Source organism: Pinus tabuliformis, chromosome 5_1 (assembly GCF_031772625.1).
Source record: "Pinus tabuliformis cultivar Carrire ecotype Pingquan chromosome 5_1, CPIR1, whole genome shotgun sequence".
NCBI lineage: Eukaryota > Viridiplantae > Streptophyta > Pinopsida > Pinales > Pinaceae > Pinus > Pinus tabuliformis.
The window spans coordinates 926,198,428-926,220,319 of NC_142305.1; the positions used below are offsets into that span (position 1 = coordinate 926,198,428).

At 37.6% G+C, this 21,892-nt stretch overlaps 1 protein-coding gene across 1 annotated transcript in view; it reads left to right on the forward strand.

Moving 5' to 3' along the window:
- The window catches only part of LOC149167818 (Transducin family protein / WD-40 repeat family protein), a 310,212-nt gene that overhangs the window by 135,683 nt on the left and 152,637 nt on the right, over positions 1 to 21,892 (forward strand). Inside the window, exon 6 of the mRNA XM_089433175.1 lies at positions 10,005 to 10,071. Coding sequence (XP_089289301.1) covers positions 10,005 to 10,071 — 67 coding nt within the window. The remainder of the gene's footprint in view (positions 1 to 10,004; positions 10,072 to 21,892) is intronic.

Below are 21,892 nucleotides of genomic sequence, written 5' to 3' on the forward strand. Positions count from 1 at the left end.
CTATCCTTAGCGAGGAAATGCGACGGAAAAGCTCTGGTGAGACATCGGGTAATGCTTTGAGTGCAGAGTCTAGGGGAAGAAAAATGGAAAGAGGAAAGAGCTCAGGATATCGCAGTAAATCAAGGAAAGGCAGATCCAAGTCTAGATCGAGGATAGTGTGCTGGAAATGTGGAAAGAAAGGACACCTAAAGAAAGACTGTAGATCTCGGAAGGGAAAAGAAGGAGATGCACAACAAGAAAACAATCATGAAGCAAATGTGACAATGAGGTGTTACAAGATGCTTTGATTCTTTCTTTCGAAAATATTACTGATTCCTGGGTGGTAGATTCAGGGGTCTCATTCCATGCCACACTTGATAAGAAATACTTTCATGACTATTTTCAAGGAGATTTTGGACAAGTTCGTTTGGGTGATGATAAACCCTGTAAAATTGTTGGAATGGGTAAGGTTCTTGTAAAACAACAGAATGGAAACCAATGGCTACTAAAGGAGGTAAGGCATGTTCCAGATCTAAATAAAAATCTGATTTCAACAGGGCAGTTAGGCGGTGAAGATTGTGTGACAACTTTCACAGATAAAGCTTGGAAGGTCACCAAAGGAGCCCTGGTAATAGCAAAAGGCGAAAAGGTTGGTACATTGTATTTATGCAATGGTATTTCTAACTCTATTAATGCTTTAACTTCCAAAGGTGCAGATGCAACATTATGGCATCATAGGCTCGGACACATGAGTGAAAAGGGGATGAAGATTCTTCACTCAAGGAATTCGTTGACGGGTTTGAAGAATGTTGATTTCAACTTCTTTGAAAATTGCATTTATGGAAAATAGAAGAGAGTCAGATTTCTCAGAGCTGGGAAAGAAAATAAGAGCGAAAAATTAGAGCTTGTGCATACAAATGTATGGGGACCTGCTCAGGTATCATCTCTCGGTGGCTCTCGTTATTATGTTACCTTTATTGATGATGCAACTAGAAAAACTTGGATTTATTGTATTAAGAATAAATCTGATGTATTTGATACTTTCAAGAAATGGAAAGCTTTGGTTGAGATTGAAACAGGAAAGAAATTGAAGTGTTTAGATCAGACAATGGAGGTGAATATTGCAACAAAGATTTTGATAGGTACTATTCAGCGCATGGAATTCGCAGAGAGAAGACAGTTCCAAGAACACCACAAGAAAATGGTGTGTCAGAAAGGATGAACAGAACAATCATGGAGTGTGCAAGGTGCATGAGATTGCATGCAGGATTGCCTTTACAGTTTTGGGCAGATGTTGTAGATACTGCTGTTTGTCTAATAAACAGAGGGCCTTCAAGTTCCTTGGATGGTGGTGTTCCAAAGGAAGCATGGACAGGTAAAAAGGTAAACTACTCATTTTTAAAGCCTTTTGGTTGTGAGGCATTTGTCCATATTGATAAAGAAAATAGAAAAAAGCTTGAGGCAAAGTCAAAGAAATGTACCTTTATTGGATATGGTGTTAATGATTTTGGTTATCGCTTATATGATTACGAAAATCACAAAATCATTAGGAGCATAGATGTAATATTCAATGAAAAGGTCTTGTATAAGAATCAGTTGCAGGAAAAGAAGCAAGAAAAAGAAAACAAGGAATATGCAGTTCTTGACGAAATTACTGAAAAAGTAAAGGTGCCTGAAAATAATAATAATCAACAACCACAACAACAACAACCACCACAACAACAGGCACCCCAAACACCTGAAAGTGGTGTTAGAAGATCTACTAGGATAAGTAGACCCCTTGAATGATACTCTCCTTCATTATATTATTTATTGTTGACTGATTCTGGTGAACCCGAATGTTATGAAGAAGCAATGCAGGTTGAAAGTAGGAAGAAGTGGGAGTCAACCATGGAAGAAGAGATGGACTCCTTAATGCATAACCAGACTTGGGACTTAGTCAGGTTGCCTGCAGGAAAAACTACATTGAAGAATAAATGGGGTTACAGGCTAAAGGAAGAAGATGGAGGAAAACAGAGGTACAAAGCTAGACTTGTGGTGAAGGGGTTTGCACAGAAGAAAGGTATTGATTTTGATGAAATATTTTCTCCTGTTGTTAAAATGACTTCAATCAGAACTATTTTAAGTCTAGTAGCAGCTGAAGATTTGCATCTTGAGCAATTAGATGTAAAGACAGCCTTTCTCCATGGGGATTTGGAGGAAGAGATATATATGCAGCAGCCACAAGGATATGAGGTGAAAGGGAAGGAGAAACTAGTGTGCAGGTTGAAGAAGAGCTTGTATGGCTTAAAACAGACTCCAAGGCAGTGGTATCTAAAATTTGACAAGTTTATGTTTGAACAAGGTTATACTAGATGTCACTCTGATCATTGTGTTTATCTGAAAAAACAAAATGATGGTAGCTATATTATATTGTTATTATATGTAGATGGCATGCTTGTTGCAGGGTCTAACATGCAGGAAATAAATGTGCTCAAAAGAAAATTGGCAAATTCATTTGCAATGAAGGATTTGGGAGCTGCAAAACAAATCCTTGGTATGAGAATCACTAGAGACAGGAAAAATCACAAATTAACACTGTCTCAGAATGAGTACATACAAAAGGTGTTGAAAAGATTTAATATGCACAATGCAAAACTAGTTAGTACACCTTTTGCTAGCCATTTCAAACTTAGTAAGGAAATGTGCCCAAAGACCCAAGAAGACATGGATTATATGTCTAAAGTTCCATATGCATTAGTGGTTGGAAGCTTAATGTATGTAATGGTTTGCACAAGGCTTGATATTGCACATGCAGTGGGAGTTGTAAGCATGTACATGAACAATCCAGGAAAGGAACATTGGATGGCAGTGAAATAGATTCTCAGATATTTGAAAGGTACCACAAATCAAGCATTATGCTTTGGTGGTTCAAACATTTCTCTACAGGGATATGTTGATGCAGATATGGCAGGTGATAGAGATAACAGGGGGAGCACTACAGGATATGTATTTACTGTTGGTGGAACAACTATCAGTTGGGTTTCAAAAATCCAAAGTGTTGTTGCGCTTTCAACAAAAGAAGCAGAATATGTTGCTGCTACATAGGCTAGTAAAGAAATGATTTGGTTACAAAGGTTTATGGGTGAATTGGGTAAGGAGCATGATATGGGCACGTTATATAGTGATAGCCAAAGTGCCATTCATCTTGCAAAGAACTCAGCATTTCATTTCAGGACTAAACACATACAGCTCAAGTACCATTTCATACGATCAGTGTTGGAAGATGGAGAGTTGAAGCTAGAAAAGATACACACTAGCCAGAATCCTGCAGACATGCTAACAAAAGTTGTAACCAGGGAGAAACTGAGAACATGCCCAGTTTCAATCGGTCTTCAAGGATGACGATGAAGATGAGAAACAACCACGTCCAAAGAGGAGTCATTGTCCAGCAAATGAAGCAGCGGTGGAGTTGCTACAATCATTCTCCAAGTGGGAGATTGTTGTGTGTGGAGCATGATTGTTCAGAGGTCGAAGCCAAAAATAGATGTAAAATTGCCTTGTAAAAGTATAGTAATTTCTAGTCAATCTGGGCGATTCATTAGGCAGATGATCTGACGGTAGAACTTATGTTTAGTTTAGGGTTTTTTGCCCTAGAAGGCAACCCCTCTCTTTGTATGAGGGCATTGTATTTGAGGATGTGATATAGATGTGTATTCTCTGTGCGAGAAATAGAGAGGTGAGATTGTGAGAGAAAACAGAGGATATTACAGCGGATTTGCTGTAGGTTGTGTCTCTTCATTTTGCTAGATAATAGAAAGGAAGGACTGGCTGTTCGGGGTGGACGTAGCCCAAACTGGGTGAACCACGTATATTTGGGTGAACTAGGGTTGTAACTTTTCAAAAAGAAAAAAAAATTATAAATAAAAGATATATAAAGATAAGTATTATACTATAAAGGGTTATCTAAAGAAAAGTTCAAGTCATAAAATTAGTGAAAATATATATAAGTACAAAGTGGGTATTATTATAAAAGGTTACATAAGGAGAAAATATCAGTTAAGAGTTTACATTAAAGTGAAGTTGAATTAAAGTTTAAAGAGTTATATGAAATTTAAAAAATAAATACAAAGGACAATAAGATATTTAAAAGAAGCCAATTGAAACAATATTTAAATATTCTTTTTAAAGCACAAAAGGAAAAAAAAAACATAAGTAGAAATATATAAAAAGAATACGAAGGAGTTTTGAAATATTAAGGATAATAGGAAATTGGATTAAAAGAGTTTTGAAGAATTATAAAAAATGTATTTATATTAAAAAGACACTTTTAAAGGAGGCTTGAAGTACAAAGTCCAAAGGAACTTTAAATATATACCTAAAGTCATCTCGACAAAACAAAATGGGATCAATCATTGAAAAAAGAATGATGGAGCTCAATTCTAAAATGACGAAGTATGAAAGGTTTTCCTATAATGGTCTTTCAGTTACAGATCACAGAGTAATTACATTAAAAGGAAGTATCTAAGGAAGAGAAGTTAATGTCGCCATCAACCCAAGCAATGATAAAAATTATATCAACATCAACTTGGTAAATCAACTATTAATTCCAGAGCTAAGCATTGGTGCAAAGAAAAATATTTTTGACCAAAACGAGTATAAAATTAGTAATGTACAAGTGACAACAGATCATTATGATTATATATCTCAATTTCATGTTGTAAGGATGGATAAAAACATTGACATCATACTCGGTCAACCTGGTTTAAGGATTTGGGTAAATTCATATTAAACATAAAAAAACAAGTTTTGACGTTTCCTTGTAAAGGGAAGATGGCCATGTTTTGAGACATAACAAGTAAATCAAAATCAATAAAATATTCATTAGAAGACCTTAAGGATATCTCAGATTTGATGTTTCAAGATAACAAAAAAACTATATCAAAGAAGCAAAAAGAGCTTGAAGAAGTCATCTGCAGCAAAGACAAAGAAATTTCGCGCCTCAGAGATCACCAAGAAAAGCTACTCGAACAAGTCTAGAAAGCTAAAGCATCAAAGAAGGAGCTCAAAGGGAGTTTATTAAAACAAGAAGAAGAAAATTTACGTTTAAAGAGCCTTAAGCAAACATTAGTAGAACAAATCAAGTGTTTAAAAGACGAGAAGCGTGAAGGCCGAAATAAAGTTGACTCAAAGAATGAGGAATGGTTACGTCTCAAAAATCATAATCAAAATCTGCTCAAACAGAAAAAAAAAAACTTAAGGACGAAAATAAATCATTGACGAATAGGTTCAAAGAACTCATCGCAAAGGAAGCATCAAAATCTCCAGATGTAGCAGTGCAAATTGAAGAAACAAACATCAAGACCACTAATCTCGCAGTTTAGGCAAATCCAAACCCCATTGAAGTAAAAATGTACTAAGAGGTTGTCGTTCAAACAGAGGACACCCCAAATAAAGATTCAGTAGTTAAGTCAACAACAACAATGTCTCATGGAAATCGGGAAACTGTCATAAAAACATTAAAGGAAGTTCAAACAAGAAAAACTCCTTATCTACATCCGAATCACATGAGTAGACACCTTAATCAATTTACAAATCTGTGTCACTTAGAACATAAACAAAAAACTTATGTTACAAAGAATACTGAAGTGAGTTCAATTCAGTCTACTGATAACAATTTTTTACAAAGTTCCAGTGATCAGAAGATTCCATAAAATGTTAATCTAGGATGGTCCGATCCATTCTTAGTAAGATAATTTTATATATCACTCCAAAGATCATATCAACTTGTATCGACAAAGATGATTGTTCCGAGATGAAAAGGCATTCGTAGCAGAAAAAGAGATTAAACAGAAGGCATTCGTAGCAGAAAAGAGATCAAGCCCTTTCATCAACATGTTTTGAGGACAAAGCTTTCTGAAAGAGAAGACAATGTTATGAACATAAATTATGTAAAAATAAATAAAAATAGATAATAAATAATAATCATAATAATGTAAATATAATAATAAGTAATAAGTAAATTAACTGAAAGTTAGTTAGTTAATAATGAAAAGGCATGTCTTAGAGACATGCCTGTTCGTGAAAGGGTACTTACCTGGCTATATATACAGGACCCTCATTCTCATTTTAATCATCCTACATCAATATTTTTATATAATATACAATTTACACTTACTGTCCTACAATGGATGTATTTGTCTACGAAGTATTTAATATTTTTGTTGCGTATACGACTAGTGGTCGTTACTACGCAACAAAAATATTAAATACTTCGTAGACAAATACATCCATTGTAGGAGAGTAAGTGTAAATTGTATATTATATAAAATAATTGATGTAGGATGATTACATATGAGAACGAGGGTCCTGTATATATAGCAAGGTAAGTACCATTTCACGAACAGGCATGTTTCTAAGACATGCCTTTTCATTATTAACTAACTAACCATTAGTTAATTTACTTATTACTTATTATTATATTTATATTATTATGATTATTATTTATTATCTATTTTTATTTACTTTTACATAATTTATGTTCATAACAATATATTCAATAATGAAAGCATAAATATATTGATCCATATATAATTGAATTAAATAATGAAATACATTAATCCATGTTCATCATTTTATAAGCTACATTGATTTAAAAATTAAATTTATCAGTCATCATTCTAGAATGTAAATTGATTTAAAATTTAAATTCATCATTTATCATTCTAGAATTTAATTAGTACTAAGCAAAATAGACTATAGTAGATACCAATGTTATCAGAACCGAATCAGTAATCGAACCGAAAAACCCTCTAAACAAAAACTAGTTGACCAAAAACACCTAAAATATTCAATTTTTAAAGAAAAAATGTGCATCCATATGAATCCAAACCATTTATATACAAATAAGCAAAAGTTCTCATTTATATAGCATGTAAGGGTGCACAACCAAAATGGCACCGAGTGCAATCCATCTTTGAACTGAAAATACATCAACAAATAAGCTCTAGATGGTCTCTAGCATGTAAAAAAAATCATGCTACAACAAATACCTACATATCATCAAAATCATTATCTCTATTGGGATCTTCGTAATCAATATCACCCTCTAAGCATTAAAATAAAATAGAAAAAACGTAGCATGTCAAGTCAAGATTTCGTTTGAGTGATGGGTACATTTTTAGTAAGGTAATGATAGAGGAGTTTGACAACCAATGCCACTAACATCAAGGTACATAGAGGACTTGGTGCTCTTGATTAAATATTAGTTCCATAGCCTCGTGCATAACAAAATCCAATCGAAACGTTGCAATGCCCCCGATCCTGAAATCTTAAAAAACTGTTAAGTCTGCTGGATTTTGACTGAAATCTAAAATTCTACTTTCTCCATATGAAATCCAATGAGGTCGGAACCACTATCAAACATCTTGAGTCATTTCATGGTAATGTTAAAAATTTACGTAAAAGGATGAAAATGAAAGATAGAGGAGAATGCCACTTTTACTTTAAGAATTTAACATTACCATGAATTATATAGCAATAATAGGGCCATAAGCTTGAATATTAGGCTTTTCCATACAAAAGTTCTCAAAACTCAAAACTAAGAAGGGGTACTACTGGGCATCCCCCACTAAAAAAGGGTGCTTTTGGGCGTTCCCCTTTTGAGGGGGTGCGTCCAAAAGCACCCATTTTGGGAAGACGCGTCCTCCACATTGGGGAAACGTTTCCCCCCGTGTCTCCCCAAAAGGAGGATGTGGGGAAACGTTTCCCCAGGCGTCCCCCTGCCCTGGGTGCGTGGGATGCGTGGGGTGTGTGCACCCCACCCTGGGGGACACGTCCCCGTGGAATACTGAGTATTGCATTATGAAGGATGGTTCGGGTTGGAGAAATCCAAAGGGGGTGATACTTAGGTGTGTTGATGAAGTTGAAGCCAAGAAGCTTCTCACTGAGTTTCATTCAGGATTTTGTGGAGGGCATTATGCTGCTAAGACTACTGCCCACAAGATCTTGAGAGCTGGTTATTTTTGGCCTTCCATTTTTGTTGATGTGCACAAGTATGTTAGAGGTTGCCAACCTAGGACTTGCTCAAGCCAATTTGGGTTTCTCTAAGCAAGCGAAGGAGCAACTTTGACGTTCATACCTTATGAACCAAGTGAAGTGAAGCCGAGTTGGAGAGGTTTTCTGTGGGAAGGGTTTTTGGCACTCTTTGGGAAGGCTTTTGGTCCTGGTTAGAAAATGAGTTGTATAGCTTTTCTAGAGTTTGAGTTTCAACCTAGTTGAAGGTGAGTTTCAGTGTTGTTGAAGGTTGTACTTCAGTTCTGCTGAGGCTGAGTTTCAAGTCTATTATGGGGACCGAATTCTCGTGTTTGAAGGTCGAGTTCAGGCTTAATTTGAAGGACTCATACCCTCAACAACTTACCCAATTCTACGACACGATATGATCTAGTATAGAGCAAGTGTGTTTGTAATAAAATAATCTAGCCAAATGTACTTAAATTATTCCCAAACACACTTTTACAAAGACTCGATATAACACTAGGACTCACCTAAGACCTTGTCAAAGAATTCTTATTTCACCCTAGCTTTGAGGCTTAAGCTGAAAGAAAAACTCTGCCTATTATTTGTGTTTAGAAACACACATAATTTGGTGAGGTTAAAAAACTTCTTAGGATGAAATCCTTTGCCAAAATCAGAGGCTTACTTAGGTGTTGTAACATATTTACACGGTCATACTAGCATCATTTACAACACAACTTGCAGAAATTGGATTTACAATCATACAATATTGCTGGCTGATGACTTTGATCTTTGAAAAAACTTCTTCATGTCTCTGCATTCTGCTTCCTTGAGATGTTGACAAAGTGCGGTCAACAGGACTTTGGTTACCTGTTTGATAATACAAGCACAGGACTTACGGCCGGTTTGTTGTGAAGTTACAGATGGTGATCATGGTGCTGTCATGCTCAATTCTTCAGTAAAATCTTATAAAAAAGAATATAATTTATAAAATATTCCAGATACATTGTATTTATCTTGGTTTTATCAACATTTTGAACCAGAGGAATGTGGTTTAATTCTCTGTTCCAAAACATTGATAAAACCAATCTAAATGTGATGTATCCAGAAGATTCTATACACAATGAGACTAATTGCAGTATTAGAGACGAAAATTCAAAAAACATATAGTTGGAAACGTCAGTGGTTTTCAGAATAGCTATAACATTTGATTCGAAACAACTAAGAGAGAGTGACGCCACTGAAGTTGAGAGCAGTAATAATTAGATGATAAGCTCAAGACAAGCACATTTTATGCTCTATTTGGCAACCCGTTTGGAAACCTCCAATTATAGAAATAGAAAATGAAGCATAATTTCATAAGGCTGGTGGCAATAAGGTACAGGCTGCTCCCCTGAAGAATGCAGTCGGCCTCTCTTATAATCCACACATAGAAAAAATATGAAAATGAGTGATGTGAATGATGAAGTCAATGAGTAACTTTATTTTACTGCGTGTTTAATCAAATTCCAATAGATTGTATGATCACTCAAAAACTGCTACGGAGCTACCCAAATAGTAACTGATATTTTAATATTTGTAAACACACAAGTTTTATGGTTTATGCTGGACGTCCCAGCTTTATGTAAGGGGCCCTTTTTTAAAAATCTGTTATGATTGAGGCTATCACATGGTGCAATTTGTTCTTGGTAAGAACTTTCTTTTCGTGTGGAGTACTTTCTGAACTCTTCCAGCATGTTATATTTTATGTTCCCTTTGCCTTCCTGTCTTGCTGTAAGCTTCTACTGACCTCCTTTCATTTAAGGAAGTCACGTTTCCCTTGCTTTCCTGTCTTTGCTGTAAGCCTCTCTTGATTTCCTTTCCTTGAAGGATGTCTGCAAATTATCTGCATTTTCTCATTGGATATAACCCAGCCAATTTTATATGTAATGCATTTGAATGATCTAGTTGACTCATAATGTAAATCAGTTGATTAAAATGAAGCAAGCTAATTTTGAAAGTTTTAACTGAATGTTTATTTTGAATAACAGGTATCTCCTCATTTTATTCCGGGAAGCTCCTGTGGAGGTGTGGGCGATGACTAGAAATCCACAGATGGTAAGCAGTCATTCTCCCTTTTTGTTTCTAATGAATATATCTCCAGCAATGTGTCAGGACAGTCGTTATGATTGTGAGGCAGCTTATATGATTCGGTGGTGGCTTACTGGGTTGTGGGGCAATGTTAAAAGTCACCACCAAGGCTCAAGTCTCACCTATGACATACTTGTGCTTGTGCTTGTATTTGCTGTGCACCATTACGTGTTAGTGTTAGTGGGTGGGTATGGGTGCAAGACCTGGTTGAATTTGGTTGAATTCATAACACCCAGTTGCAGGAGTTTAGCCAAAGGCTTGCTTTCACAAGTTGACGTGCCTGTGTTTGTGTTGACTGGAAGCATACACAAAAATTCTTATATGAAAACAAAAAACATCGTACATGAAAATGCTTGTGTACATCCTTCCTATTTCCATTTAAGTTGAAGGGAAAGTTATGTGCACAGTCATTTGGACTTGATTTTGTCTTTAGAGAAATATATCTTCTTGGTGAAAGCTTTGTGATGATGAATAATAGTGTTTATCATAGCAAATATGAAATTGATCTGAAGATAACCATTGAGAAAACTGACAAAGAAGATTGGTTTTCCATTCCTAAAAGACACAAAATCAAGAGTGAGTGTTATAGGTTAGCCTGGATACAGGCCTAGTCATGTTGGAGTATTGATGCTCTAGTCATACTACATGCCAATGTTAGTATTTTATAAATTTAATAAATGTCACGTCCATATTAAGTTACCATCATTAGAGTTAAGAGCTAATCAAGTGTTAGGAGTTAGATGAATATCAACCCCAATATATCTTTGACTTCAATTAATAAAAGTTTCTATTTCACATTGTTGTGTTATTCAGTGTTACCAGACTCGAGATTAAATCCAAATAAAATCCCCAAATAGCGAGTTTTTCAACCATACTTTTTTAATTTTGCTGATATTTTTTATTTTCTCTCGACTTTTACTACTTTTTCAATTTTCAGACCCTTGCCGATTTATTCCTGAGTCTGACTTTTGCAGCATTGGTTATTCTTCTGTATTCTCAAATATATACATGGTATTGAAGTGTTACCAAATGCTGGAGCCCGTGAGCAAGTGAGGATTAGAGTTGAGGTATTTGGGGAATGAGAAGGTAAACATCTGCCTGAGTTATAAAAGGGAAGTCTGGATATTTAAAGAATATTAGGTTGTTAAATTTTTTACATTTTAAAGTCTAGACCTTTAATTTTTTTTAAAAGGATGGATTAAAAAAAATATTATAAGGGCCTAAGGGTTTTATTTAGTTTTCAGATGAGACTCCCATGACCACTAGGTACCATTTATTGATGAATAGATGGAAATATATCAGACACAGTAATTGAAGGTCTTGTGGAGGAATTGTAGGCATTGCAAAGTTTTATGACTCGTGCCCAGATTGGTGCCCAATTGTCATATCCAAACCTATCCTAGACTGCAGGCAGTGTAATGCCTATGACATGAAGCGTAAAAGAGGAAATACCTCATACTAGATGCTGAATGAGAAGGAGTTGTTTTGCCGGATGTTTCTCTCCTGTTAGGACACATTCCAGCAGAAAATTTAGATGTAATGCAGTTCTGAAAGAGACAATGAACCAGAGCAGACACTAGCACATTGAAATTTTAATGAGGCAGAACAGACAAAGGTAGCTTCCTGATATATCACAATAGAAGTGCACTCTTTCCAGAAATAGTTTGAATGGAACATGATTTCAGACATTCTCAGAAGTTAGAACCAGAGGAACAGTTTGAGTTTGTTTTGGCAGCGTTACTGCCAAATCTAGCACTTGGGTAACACTCCAAAATGCTCCATATCACAAGAGAAACTAGTCTAGCTGTTGCGCACTACTCTCCAAGTGTGTGTGACACTAATCTCAGTTAAATCGACCTCTCTCTATTTACATGAGGGCAAACAAGTTGATTTTTCCTTAAACTAGACTAAAAGCCCTAAAAATAATATAAAATGTGATTACAAGTTGGATAGGTCACAAGCCTACCCAAGGTTACTTGGGAGTGGGAGCGGAAGCGGTGTTTTCAAAAGCTCCCTGTTCGGGAGTGAATCAGGAGCGAATTTTTATATAATATATATTTTTTATATTTTGATGCATATATGTCAACAAAAACATGTAGAATGATGAATTAGATATAAAAAGCATAAAAAACATGGATTAAATCATATAACATCAATCATCTAGAAGTTATAATCTTCATCAACCATGTACACAAGTTACAAGTTGTTATTTATATAACATGTAAGGGTGCACATAACCAAAATAGCATCGAGTGCAATCCATCTCTGAACCGAAAATACATCAACAAATGGGCTCTACATGGCCTCTAGCATTCAAAAAAATCATGCTACAACAAATAGCTACATATCATCAAAATCATTGCCTATCTTGGGATCTTTGCCATTAATATCATTCTCTAAGCCATTAGCATAAGATAGAAAAAATGTAGCATGTCAAGTCAAACATTTTTGAGTGATGGACACATTTTTAGTAGGGTTATGATAGAGGGGTTCGACAGCCAATGTCACTAACATCAAGTTACATAGAGGGCTTGGTACTCTTGATTAAATGCAAGTCCCATACCCTAGTACATGACAAAATCCAATGGAAACATTGGAATTTCCCCCAATCCTGAAATCTTGAAAAACTGATAAGTTTGCTGGATTTTGAGTGAGATCTAAAATTCTATTTTCTCCATATGAAATCCAATGAAGTCGGAACAACTCTCAAACTTCCCAAGTCACTTCATGGTAATGTTAAAAATTTAAGAATTTAACATTACCATGAATTGCATATCAATACTAGGGACAAAAGCTTGAATATTAAGTTGCCCTACTAAAAAACTCTTGTTTCTTTGAAAAAACTTGCGTTTGGAACATCTTTATGACAAAATTTTTGTGAAAAAACCAAGGATCATTTTTTTTTGCTGGAGTGCAACGCGATCCCAGGTCGCTCCCTCTCGGAGTGCGCTCTAGGAGCGATTCAAAGGGGGGGAGCCACTCCCCCGTAACCCGGTGTCGAGATGGTCATCTACTTGATGCATTACTTCTTGGGCTTGGAGATGTGACAATAGTCAAGTGAGATCTTCCTTGGGCAAGGGAAGTATGCAATTGATATTCAGAAGAGATTCAGGATGGTGGACTATAGGCCTATGACTACACCTATGATCACCAATATGAAGACGCCGAGTGCTTCTTATTCATAGTTTATAATGTCCCCAAATTTTGGATTACTAGGCGAGGTGGTTAGGAGGGTTTTCCGGAGCTTGTGTCAACCTAGTCATAGGAGCAAGATTACTCCATTGGTGGGCCTAGAGGGTTTAGAGGAGTTTTATGGATCCGATTGGGATCACTTACTTTCATCATCGAGATCAATTCCACACGATTTGCTCTTGGTTTCATTGCGTTCCGACGATTTCCGTAAAATTGCTTTAATTACAGGCACATTTTAATTATTTATGCTTAAGGTGTTGTTTCTGGCTGATTACTTGGAGAAACACCTTAGTGTAATAGCTCATTGGAATTGGGGTGAAAAGATCTACATGTCAGAATGATAAAAAGGGGCTTTGGGTGGTTAGTGTGACCACCGAGGCGAATTAACCATTTTCCGGCATTAAAAGTGACTTAAATTAGTTTATAAAAGTCACTTTAAATAAATGAAAAGTGCTTTTAAATATTTAATTGGAGGGAAAGGTAAGTGAGTTATAAAAAAAACAAAAAGAAAAGAAAAAGGAGAAGGTGAAGGTGAAAAGACAACCCTAAACTTATTAAATACAGAAAATGAGGAGACTCTCCTCATTCGAGCATTGTGTGTGAGTTTGGAGAAAGAACTGCTGGAGAGAGTTTGAAGGAGAAGCTGAGGGTTTGGAACCCTAGCTGCCATAGCAGACTTCGGTGTTGCAACGATACACCCTAGTTTGGGATTTGTGAGTGAAATCACTGATATTTCACTGCTGAGCTTCAATGGAGAACAAGATTTTCAAGGGATATTGAGGTATCTTTGTGTTATCAGTTGATTTTATGATCTTATTTGGTATTCTCTATCTTATTCTTTCAGGTTGAAGAAGGCTCACTAGAGCAACGATTTCCCTAGTCATTGAGGAATCGATTTGCTGGAGGAAAGGGTGCAAAAAGGGACTGAGCTACACTCCATACTGTTACTGGTTCCATGGGTCGAATTTCTGAAGAATGGTGGACAAGATTTGAAGGGTGAGCTGAGCTGTGTTTCCCTTTACAATTGCTGGACATTTCCACACTGCTAACACGAGTTTCCCTGAAGGCAAAGGAGATGAATCTGGTTGCTGGTCAAGTTATCATCATTTTGGGTCGAGTTTCCTTGTTGAAAGAAGGTCGTGCCATCACTCATTCACCTTGGGCAAGTTCTGTGGCAGTGGAGTTTGAGTGTTGACTGAGAGGACGAGATTCTGGTTACACTTGCTGTGTGGGCATGTATATAAATCAAAGGCTGAGTTCTGAGTTGAATGTGACCAGATCTGCTCCCAAAGAGACTGATTCCTCATCCCTGTGTTAATTACGAGTATTGGAAGAGACATAAAGGAAGCAAATTCCTCCCTGGGCATATTCAAGCTGCTGTAGAGTTTTGTGCCTTGTAGCAATTGTTTACATGCCTGTGTGCTAATAAATTCATTGCTGCTATAATTCGGGGTCATTTCCTTTAATGAAAAACGCTCAATCTCGTCATATGGGCCATATCAGTGGTGTATTTCTTGTGGAACGTTTTATGAATGATATATGGCTGTTTGAGCTTATTTATTTAGTCCCGAGTTAGTTTATTTGAGGATGGATTGGGGAAAAGTGCACTTACAGCTAATAGTGATCAAACTGTTCGAAGAAATGCTTCATTGAAAACACAAGCAAATCTCAGAGGTTACAGTGAAAAGTTGGGGCCACTTTCGAGTGGGAATTTATATCAACAGTCTGTTATTTCTGAGAATAAGGTGCCATTCTAGTTGCTTTTTACAATCTGATTATACATTCTGTTAGGGCAGGCAGTAACTCTCCAAAGGCAGTAAAACTGATTCGTCTATTATTCCATAGGTAGGTTATTGTTATATACAATAGGAGTGATTGTTCAGTTCATCTCCCGATGACTGTTCACATTCCTAATTTATTTATTTACACAAATTCCCCAATCATGAAGATTAGGTGTCAACATTCCCCCCCTTAATCTGAAGGGATGTTGGTGAGTCCAAGCATCATTCTGAATCGTTCAAGCTTTTCTTTTCCAAGTGCTTTGGTGAAGATGTCTGCAATTTGCTCATTTGTGGAACAATGACGGAGATGGATTGTTTTGGCCTCAACATGATGTCGAATTAGATGATATTTAGTATTGATATGCTTTGTTCGATCATGGAACTTTGGGTTCTTGGCCAACTTTAGTGCAAAGGTGTTGTCAATCATGAGTGGAGTTGATTGTACTTGTTTTACTTGCAAATCTTCAAGAATTTTCTTGAGCCACACAATTTCTTTCGTTGCTTCAGCTGCTGCCACGTATTCTGCTTCTGTTGTGGAATCTGCTGGAACTGATTGTTTGCGTGATCTCCAGGAGACAGCTCCTGATCCAAGACTCATAGCATATCCTGAAGTAGATACCCCAATTTCTTTGTCTCCATCGAAGTCTAAATCAGAGTATCCAATCAAGCTGAAGTTGTCCAACTGTGTATACTTGATTCCAAGGTCTTGAGTTCCTTTCAAGTACCTTAGAACTCTTTTTGCAGCAGACCAATGTCCCTCACAAGGCTTTTGCATAAACCTGGAGAGGATTCCAACAGCAAATGAAATGTCTGGTCTGGTAGTAGTGAGGTAGATGAGACTTCCTACAAGCTGTCTATACTTTGTTGCATCCTCAAATTCATTTCCTTCAACAGATGTGAGCTTTAAGTTTTGTTCCATTGGAGTAGAAAGAGGATTGCACTCTGTCATGCCAAATCTGTTTAACAAATCTCCAATGTATTTCTTTTGAGAAAGAAATATGGATTTTGGATGTTGGGTTACTTCAATGTCAAGATAGTAATGAACATAGCCCAAATCAGTCATTTCAAAACTTTTCCCCAATTCCTTCTTTATGGATGCAATGTATCTTTCATTGTTCCCTGTCATTAAAAACATATACCACAAGATATACAACTGTTTTGCCAACTTTCTTGACAAATAAAGTTGCATCATCAAGATCAAAATGATTGAAGTTGAGTTTCAGAAGATGCTCAGTTAGTTTTTCATACCAGGCTCGCGGTGCTTGTTTGAGGCCATACAAGGACTTCACAAGTTTGCATACTTTTTGTTCGTGTCCTTTCACAGCAAATCCTTCAGGCTGGGACATAAAAACATTCTCTTTTAGATCTCCATTCAAGAAGGCAGTTTTTACATCCATTTGATGGACTTTCCAACCGTTCTGAGCTGCTAGTGCAAAGAGTGTCCGGATGGTGGCCCATTTTGCTGTGGGGGCAAAAGTTTCCTCATAATCGACCCCTTCCTTCTGTGCAAAACCTTTTGCCACAAGCCTAGCTTTGTGCTTGTCAAGTGAGTCATCAACTTTGTACTTGTTCTTGTAGACCCACTTGCAGCCTATTGGTTTGGTTCCAAATGGAGGATCAACCAGCTTCCAAGTGCCATTTTTTATGAGGGCATCATACTCCTTTTGCATCGCTTCTTTCCATTCATCATGAGAAGCAGCTTCTTTGAAGGAAGTTGGTTCAAAATCTGTAGACAAGTTCAATTCACAATCATAAGTAACATCCATATCAACAGGTGAATTAGAGTCATCTACATCACCTCCATTTTGTCGGTTTGAATTTCTGGTTCCTGTTTTTCCGATTTCATCAGGATGAACACTTTCAAGTGTCTTTGTCAGCCACTTTGGGGGACCTTTCTGAGATGGTCCAGGCTGCTCTGTTGATTGAGTTGGGACTGAATCAAGATTAAGTCTCTCAATTCTATCAATTACATCACTTAAAGCATCATCCGTTGTTGGATTTTCATGCAGGGGAGATTGTTCTTCAGAAGAAGATTCCACATGTTGATCTAGTATAGGAATCCCCCCTTCAAGATGTGGAATATGATTATCAAATTCTTGAAATGATTTCGTTTTTGCGAATCTATCCAAGCGATCAAGTTGCCGCTCAACAACATTGTCAGATTTGGATGATTCAAGAAAAATTACATCTCTAGATACAACAAACTTTTTATTTACTTTATCATAGAGGTGGTATGCTTTGGAGGTTGTTGAATACCCCAGGAAGATACACTTATGACTTCTAGCACCAAGTTTGTTTCTATGTACCTTTGGTATCAAAGCATAACAGGTGGAACCAAAGATCCTGAGATGTTTTACCGAAGGAACATGTCCATACCACAATTCATAAGGAGTCTTGTTTCTTATAGCATTAGATGGACATCTATTCTTTATATATGCAACACATAGAACAGCATCAGCCCAAAACATTATCTTTACATTTTTGAAGAAAAGCATGGATCGTACCATATTCAAGATTGTTCTATTCATTCTTTCAGCTACACCATTCTGTTGGGGATTATAAGGCACAGCTGTTTGATGTTTGATCCCATGTTGGCGAAGATAGTTTTCAAATTCATTTGATGTATATTCTTTTCCATTATCCGTGCGAATAGACCCAATATGAGATTGTGCATCATTTTCAATCCATTTATGAAAATTCTTGAATGTTTGAAAGGCATCAGATTTGTTCTTCAATAAATAAACCCAACACATTCTGGTGTAATCATCAATAAATGTCATGATATATTTATTTCCATTTGTTAGAAGGAACAGGCATTGGACCACATAAATCTGAATGAATGAGTTCAAGCTTCCTATGTGCTCTTGAATGTGAATCATGAAAAGACTGTTTGCTATGCTTTCCTAGAATGCAAGCATCACATTGCTTATGTTTCCTAGGAATTGTAGGCAAACCAGCAACACCATTTTTCTTCAATAAGCGGAGACTGTCATAGTTTAAATGTCCTAATCTAGCATGCCATAATAAACTTGATGGAAGTGTACCTTCTTCATGATGAGAAATATATGAGAAATGTTGTGCATGAGCAAAGGTTCCTTGTAGTTTGAGAAGCCTTTCTTCTTCTATTCCCCTCATGACAAGTGAGTGGTCAGATGCTTTTCTTACCTCAAGCTTGCCATCAAACATATGAATGGAATGACCTTGCTGACGGATGTGAACCAAGGACAACAAGTTTCTTTTAAGCTGTGGGAGATATAGAACATGATCTAGAAGAAAGTCTAGAAGACCAGACAGTTTAAGCCTGATTGTGCCAAGCCCTGATGGCTTGATTTTTGACTGATCTGCAAAGTATACTGCTCCATCTTCAAAAAAATCTTTTCTATGAGTCATGTGACAGGTTGCTCCTGAATCAAGCAACCAATCATTTTTCGAAGAAGCAAGTGAAGCATTAAACAAATCTTCATTTACTCCAATGTTACATTGTGCCTCAATATAGTGAGCGGGTTCAGGTGCTTTACCTTTGTCTGCATCATCAATTTTACCTTTCTGTTGGTTTCTTTTATGCTCAATTTTGTCCCATGGTAGCTTGCATGTAGAAGCATCATGTGATCCATTTCTTTTGCAGCGAATGCAGTGTAAGTCTGCCTTTTCTCCTTGAGAATGTCTGCCCCCCCTGCCTCTGAAGTATCTTCCTCTTCCTCTTTGTCCACCTCTTCCTCTTGTAGAATCTTGAGCAGGATGCTTTTCTTTATGAGCAAGGCACACAGTCTCTTCAGAAGATTCAGGGGCTGTCTTCTTTCCAAAGGCTTTCTCTCTTTCAGCAAACTTTTTCACAAGAGAGTCAAAGGTTATATCTTTAAGATTTCCATTTGCTTGCAATGACTCAAGATAGTTGGAGTAAGTAGGATAAAGTGCCTTGAGAAAAGCAATAAGAGGGATATCCAACTCAACCTTAGTGGATTTGATATCATGCATTATAGATTTTACTTCAGATGCAAGAGCAAGAGGATCATTATTTTTCAGTTCAAGAGTGAAGAGTTTAATCATGAGTTGAACAACTTCAAGTGCAGAATGTGAGTCATAGAGTTCTTTCAACTTTTGTAAAGCTTCAAAGGCAGTTGAATATGATGAAATATGGCGACTCACCTCTTCATTTACAGATGCTGCGATTAATGCATAGGCTTTGCTGTTCTTGTTTTCCCAAATGACGAGCTCTTTGTCTGAGGTAGGCTGTACTGGGTCATTGTCTCCTTCTCCGACACACACGCCTTTCCACAACTCATTGAAGATGAGGGTGTGTTTTATCATCCGGGACCATTCAGGATAGTTCTCCTTGCCAGTGAGAACTATTCCTACCATAGAGATGATTGAATGCATTCTGTAAAAAAATACTTCTGCTGTTAAAAAAAACTTCTGGTCATAAAAAATGTACTTCTGGTGTAAAAAATTACAATCTGATCTGTATAGAGCAAAGATATTATTAGGGAAGGGTATATGGGAAGGTGTATATGGAGGAGGCTTAACGTATATGGGCAATTTGGTGAACCGAGTTATATGGAGGCCAACACATGTATCAAAAAGTGGTGTATTTAAAAAACAAGCATTATATTAAAAATGCAGCAGTGTATTAACACCGAAACGGTGGGAGGTGTATTACCAGGTTGGGAATGTGGAGAAGCAAAGGCATACCACCCGTGGCCTTCACTTTGCCAAAGTAAGCAACACGACCACGATTTACAACTCGTTGTTCCAGTATCGTATAACCTTTGACTATATGCAGTGTGTATGCTAAGGGTGGTGGCACAACGATTTGGGAGCTGACTGTGTATGGAGGAGCAATGCTATATGGCAGCGTTCGAAATCGGGAAGGGAGAAGGCATAAAATGTGGTATGCGGATTATGAACCAGGATTCCGATTGAGGCCAACAGAATGGTATGGGAAGAGTTGCGTATTAAACCAAAGGAGTGGTTGTCACATGATATGAGCCAACAGTGGTATAAGAATTTGCACCATGAGCCAACAATTGACTGTGCATTTGTTGCGTAGTGGTTGCAACGTCCAATGTAAAAAAAAAACTGGAACTGTATGGGCCTCTGAAATATCTTCCAGGCAAAAAAAATGCTGCGAGGAAACGAACCTCTGACCTGACAGAAGAAACCCTTGCTTTACAATACCAAGATCTCTTCCTAACTCACGGAACAAACGCCTGAACGGAGACTGATGAAGGCAATTTTCGCTTTCCACAGGTCAATAATGACTGTCTCGACCAATAGTAAGATGGCCTCCCGAACAGAACAGCAAGAAGCGTCCCTACGACGCGCAGCTTCGCCCCAGGTTTCGAATCGCTGGGCCTTACGAAACAGGGGAAGCGTAAACACCAGACGACTGCAAACGAGAATTTAGAGCGCAATTAACGGAGTAAAATAATGTAACAACTGAGATATACCAAACAGCGCCTCCAGCTTCAATGCATCAACATTCAATCCTTCATAATATTTCATGCAGATATGGAGGCCAGCAGTGTGGAGAGAGCAGCGTATGGAGATAGCAGCATAGAGAGAGAAACGTATGGAGGCCAGTAGCGTGTGGACTATGTCAGAGGAGCATGGGAGGTTACAAAAATTGGCAGAAAATGCAGGACAACCTGATAAATTTATGAAGAAATGACATAAGGGAGTTACAATGGCAGATAGAAGCCAAAAATGGCGCTGGCTCTGATACCATGTCAGGCCAGGCAGTAACTCTCCAAAGGCAGTAAAACTGACTCGTCTGTTCAGTTCATCTCCCGATGACTGTTCACATTCCTAATTTATTTATTTACACAAATTCCCCAATCATGAAGATTAGGTGTCAACATTCTTATCTCAATATGCTGATGTATAAATTGATCAAACAAAAATTTACACCTATAACAGTATGCTATTCAAGTGTTTGATGAAATATCACACAGAAAAAACATAATAAACTCATAAAAACTCAGTGACATTTTGGAATATTTCCTAGTTGAGAATATTACACAGAGCTAGGTCGCAGGTATAAGGTGAGGCAAGGGACTGTTCTGTACATATAATAATGTGTGTTTAGTGTTTGTTCTGGGCTGCAGAGGTAGCTGTAGCTACAACAAGTGTGGGAGGTCTGTTTGAGTGGGCCGAGAGGGCTAGGAAGGCTCCTCTACCCTAGCCGCAGCCTCTCCAAGCTTAGTACAAATGGAACAGGGGTAGTAACCCTTGCTAGAAGGCAGATTACCTAGCTGTAGCTGATCCGTGAGTTGTAGAGAGCCTTGTGGAGGTGCCCAAGGCCTATAACAGTGCAAAGAGAGGATTGGTAAGGGCAGCGAAGGAGGGCAGCAACTCTAGAAGGGAACATGGTGATTTGGAGCAGGGTTAAGGGCTGTGAAGTATGCCCTAACCAGAGCTCAAGGGTGCACAAAACACTAGCGCAAGAGATCAGCAACAACATGCAGCAGATGGTATTTTGGTGATGAGGATGCTAGTGGATGAGGGTCTTAGGACAGGACATGTTGAGAAGTCTGTTAGCAGCCATATGGAAGGGTCTCCATAGGTGTTGGATGCCTTAACTAGGAGCAGATGCTACAACAGCATTGGTCACTCGAGGTCTGTTGGAGGGCAGCGTGAGAGTGGACCAAGTGTGAACAAGGATTTGACATTTATGGTGTGTTGGAGGACAGCGTGATAGTGTCGAAGATTGGAGTCCAGTGTGCACCATCTTCATGGACTTAAATGGTTACTAGAGTGGCAGTAGTTGGGCTCGAGGTTTGATCAACCAAAGGAGCAGTTAAGAAGCCCTAGACTTG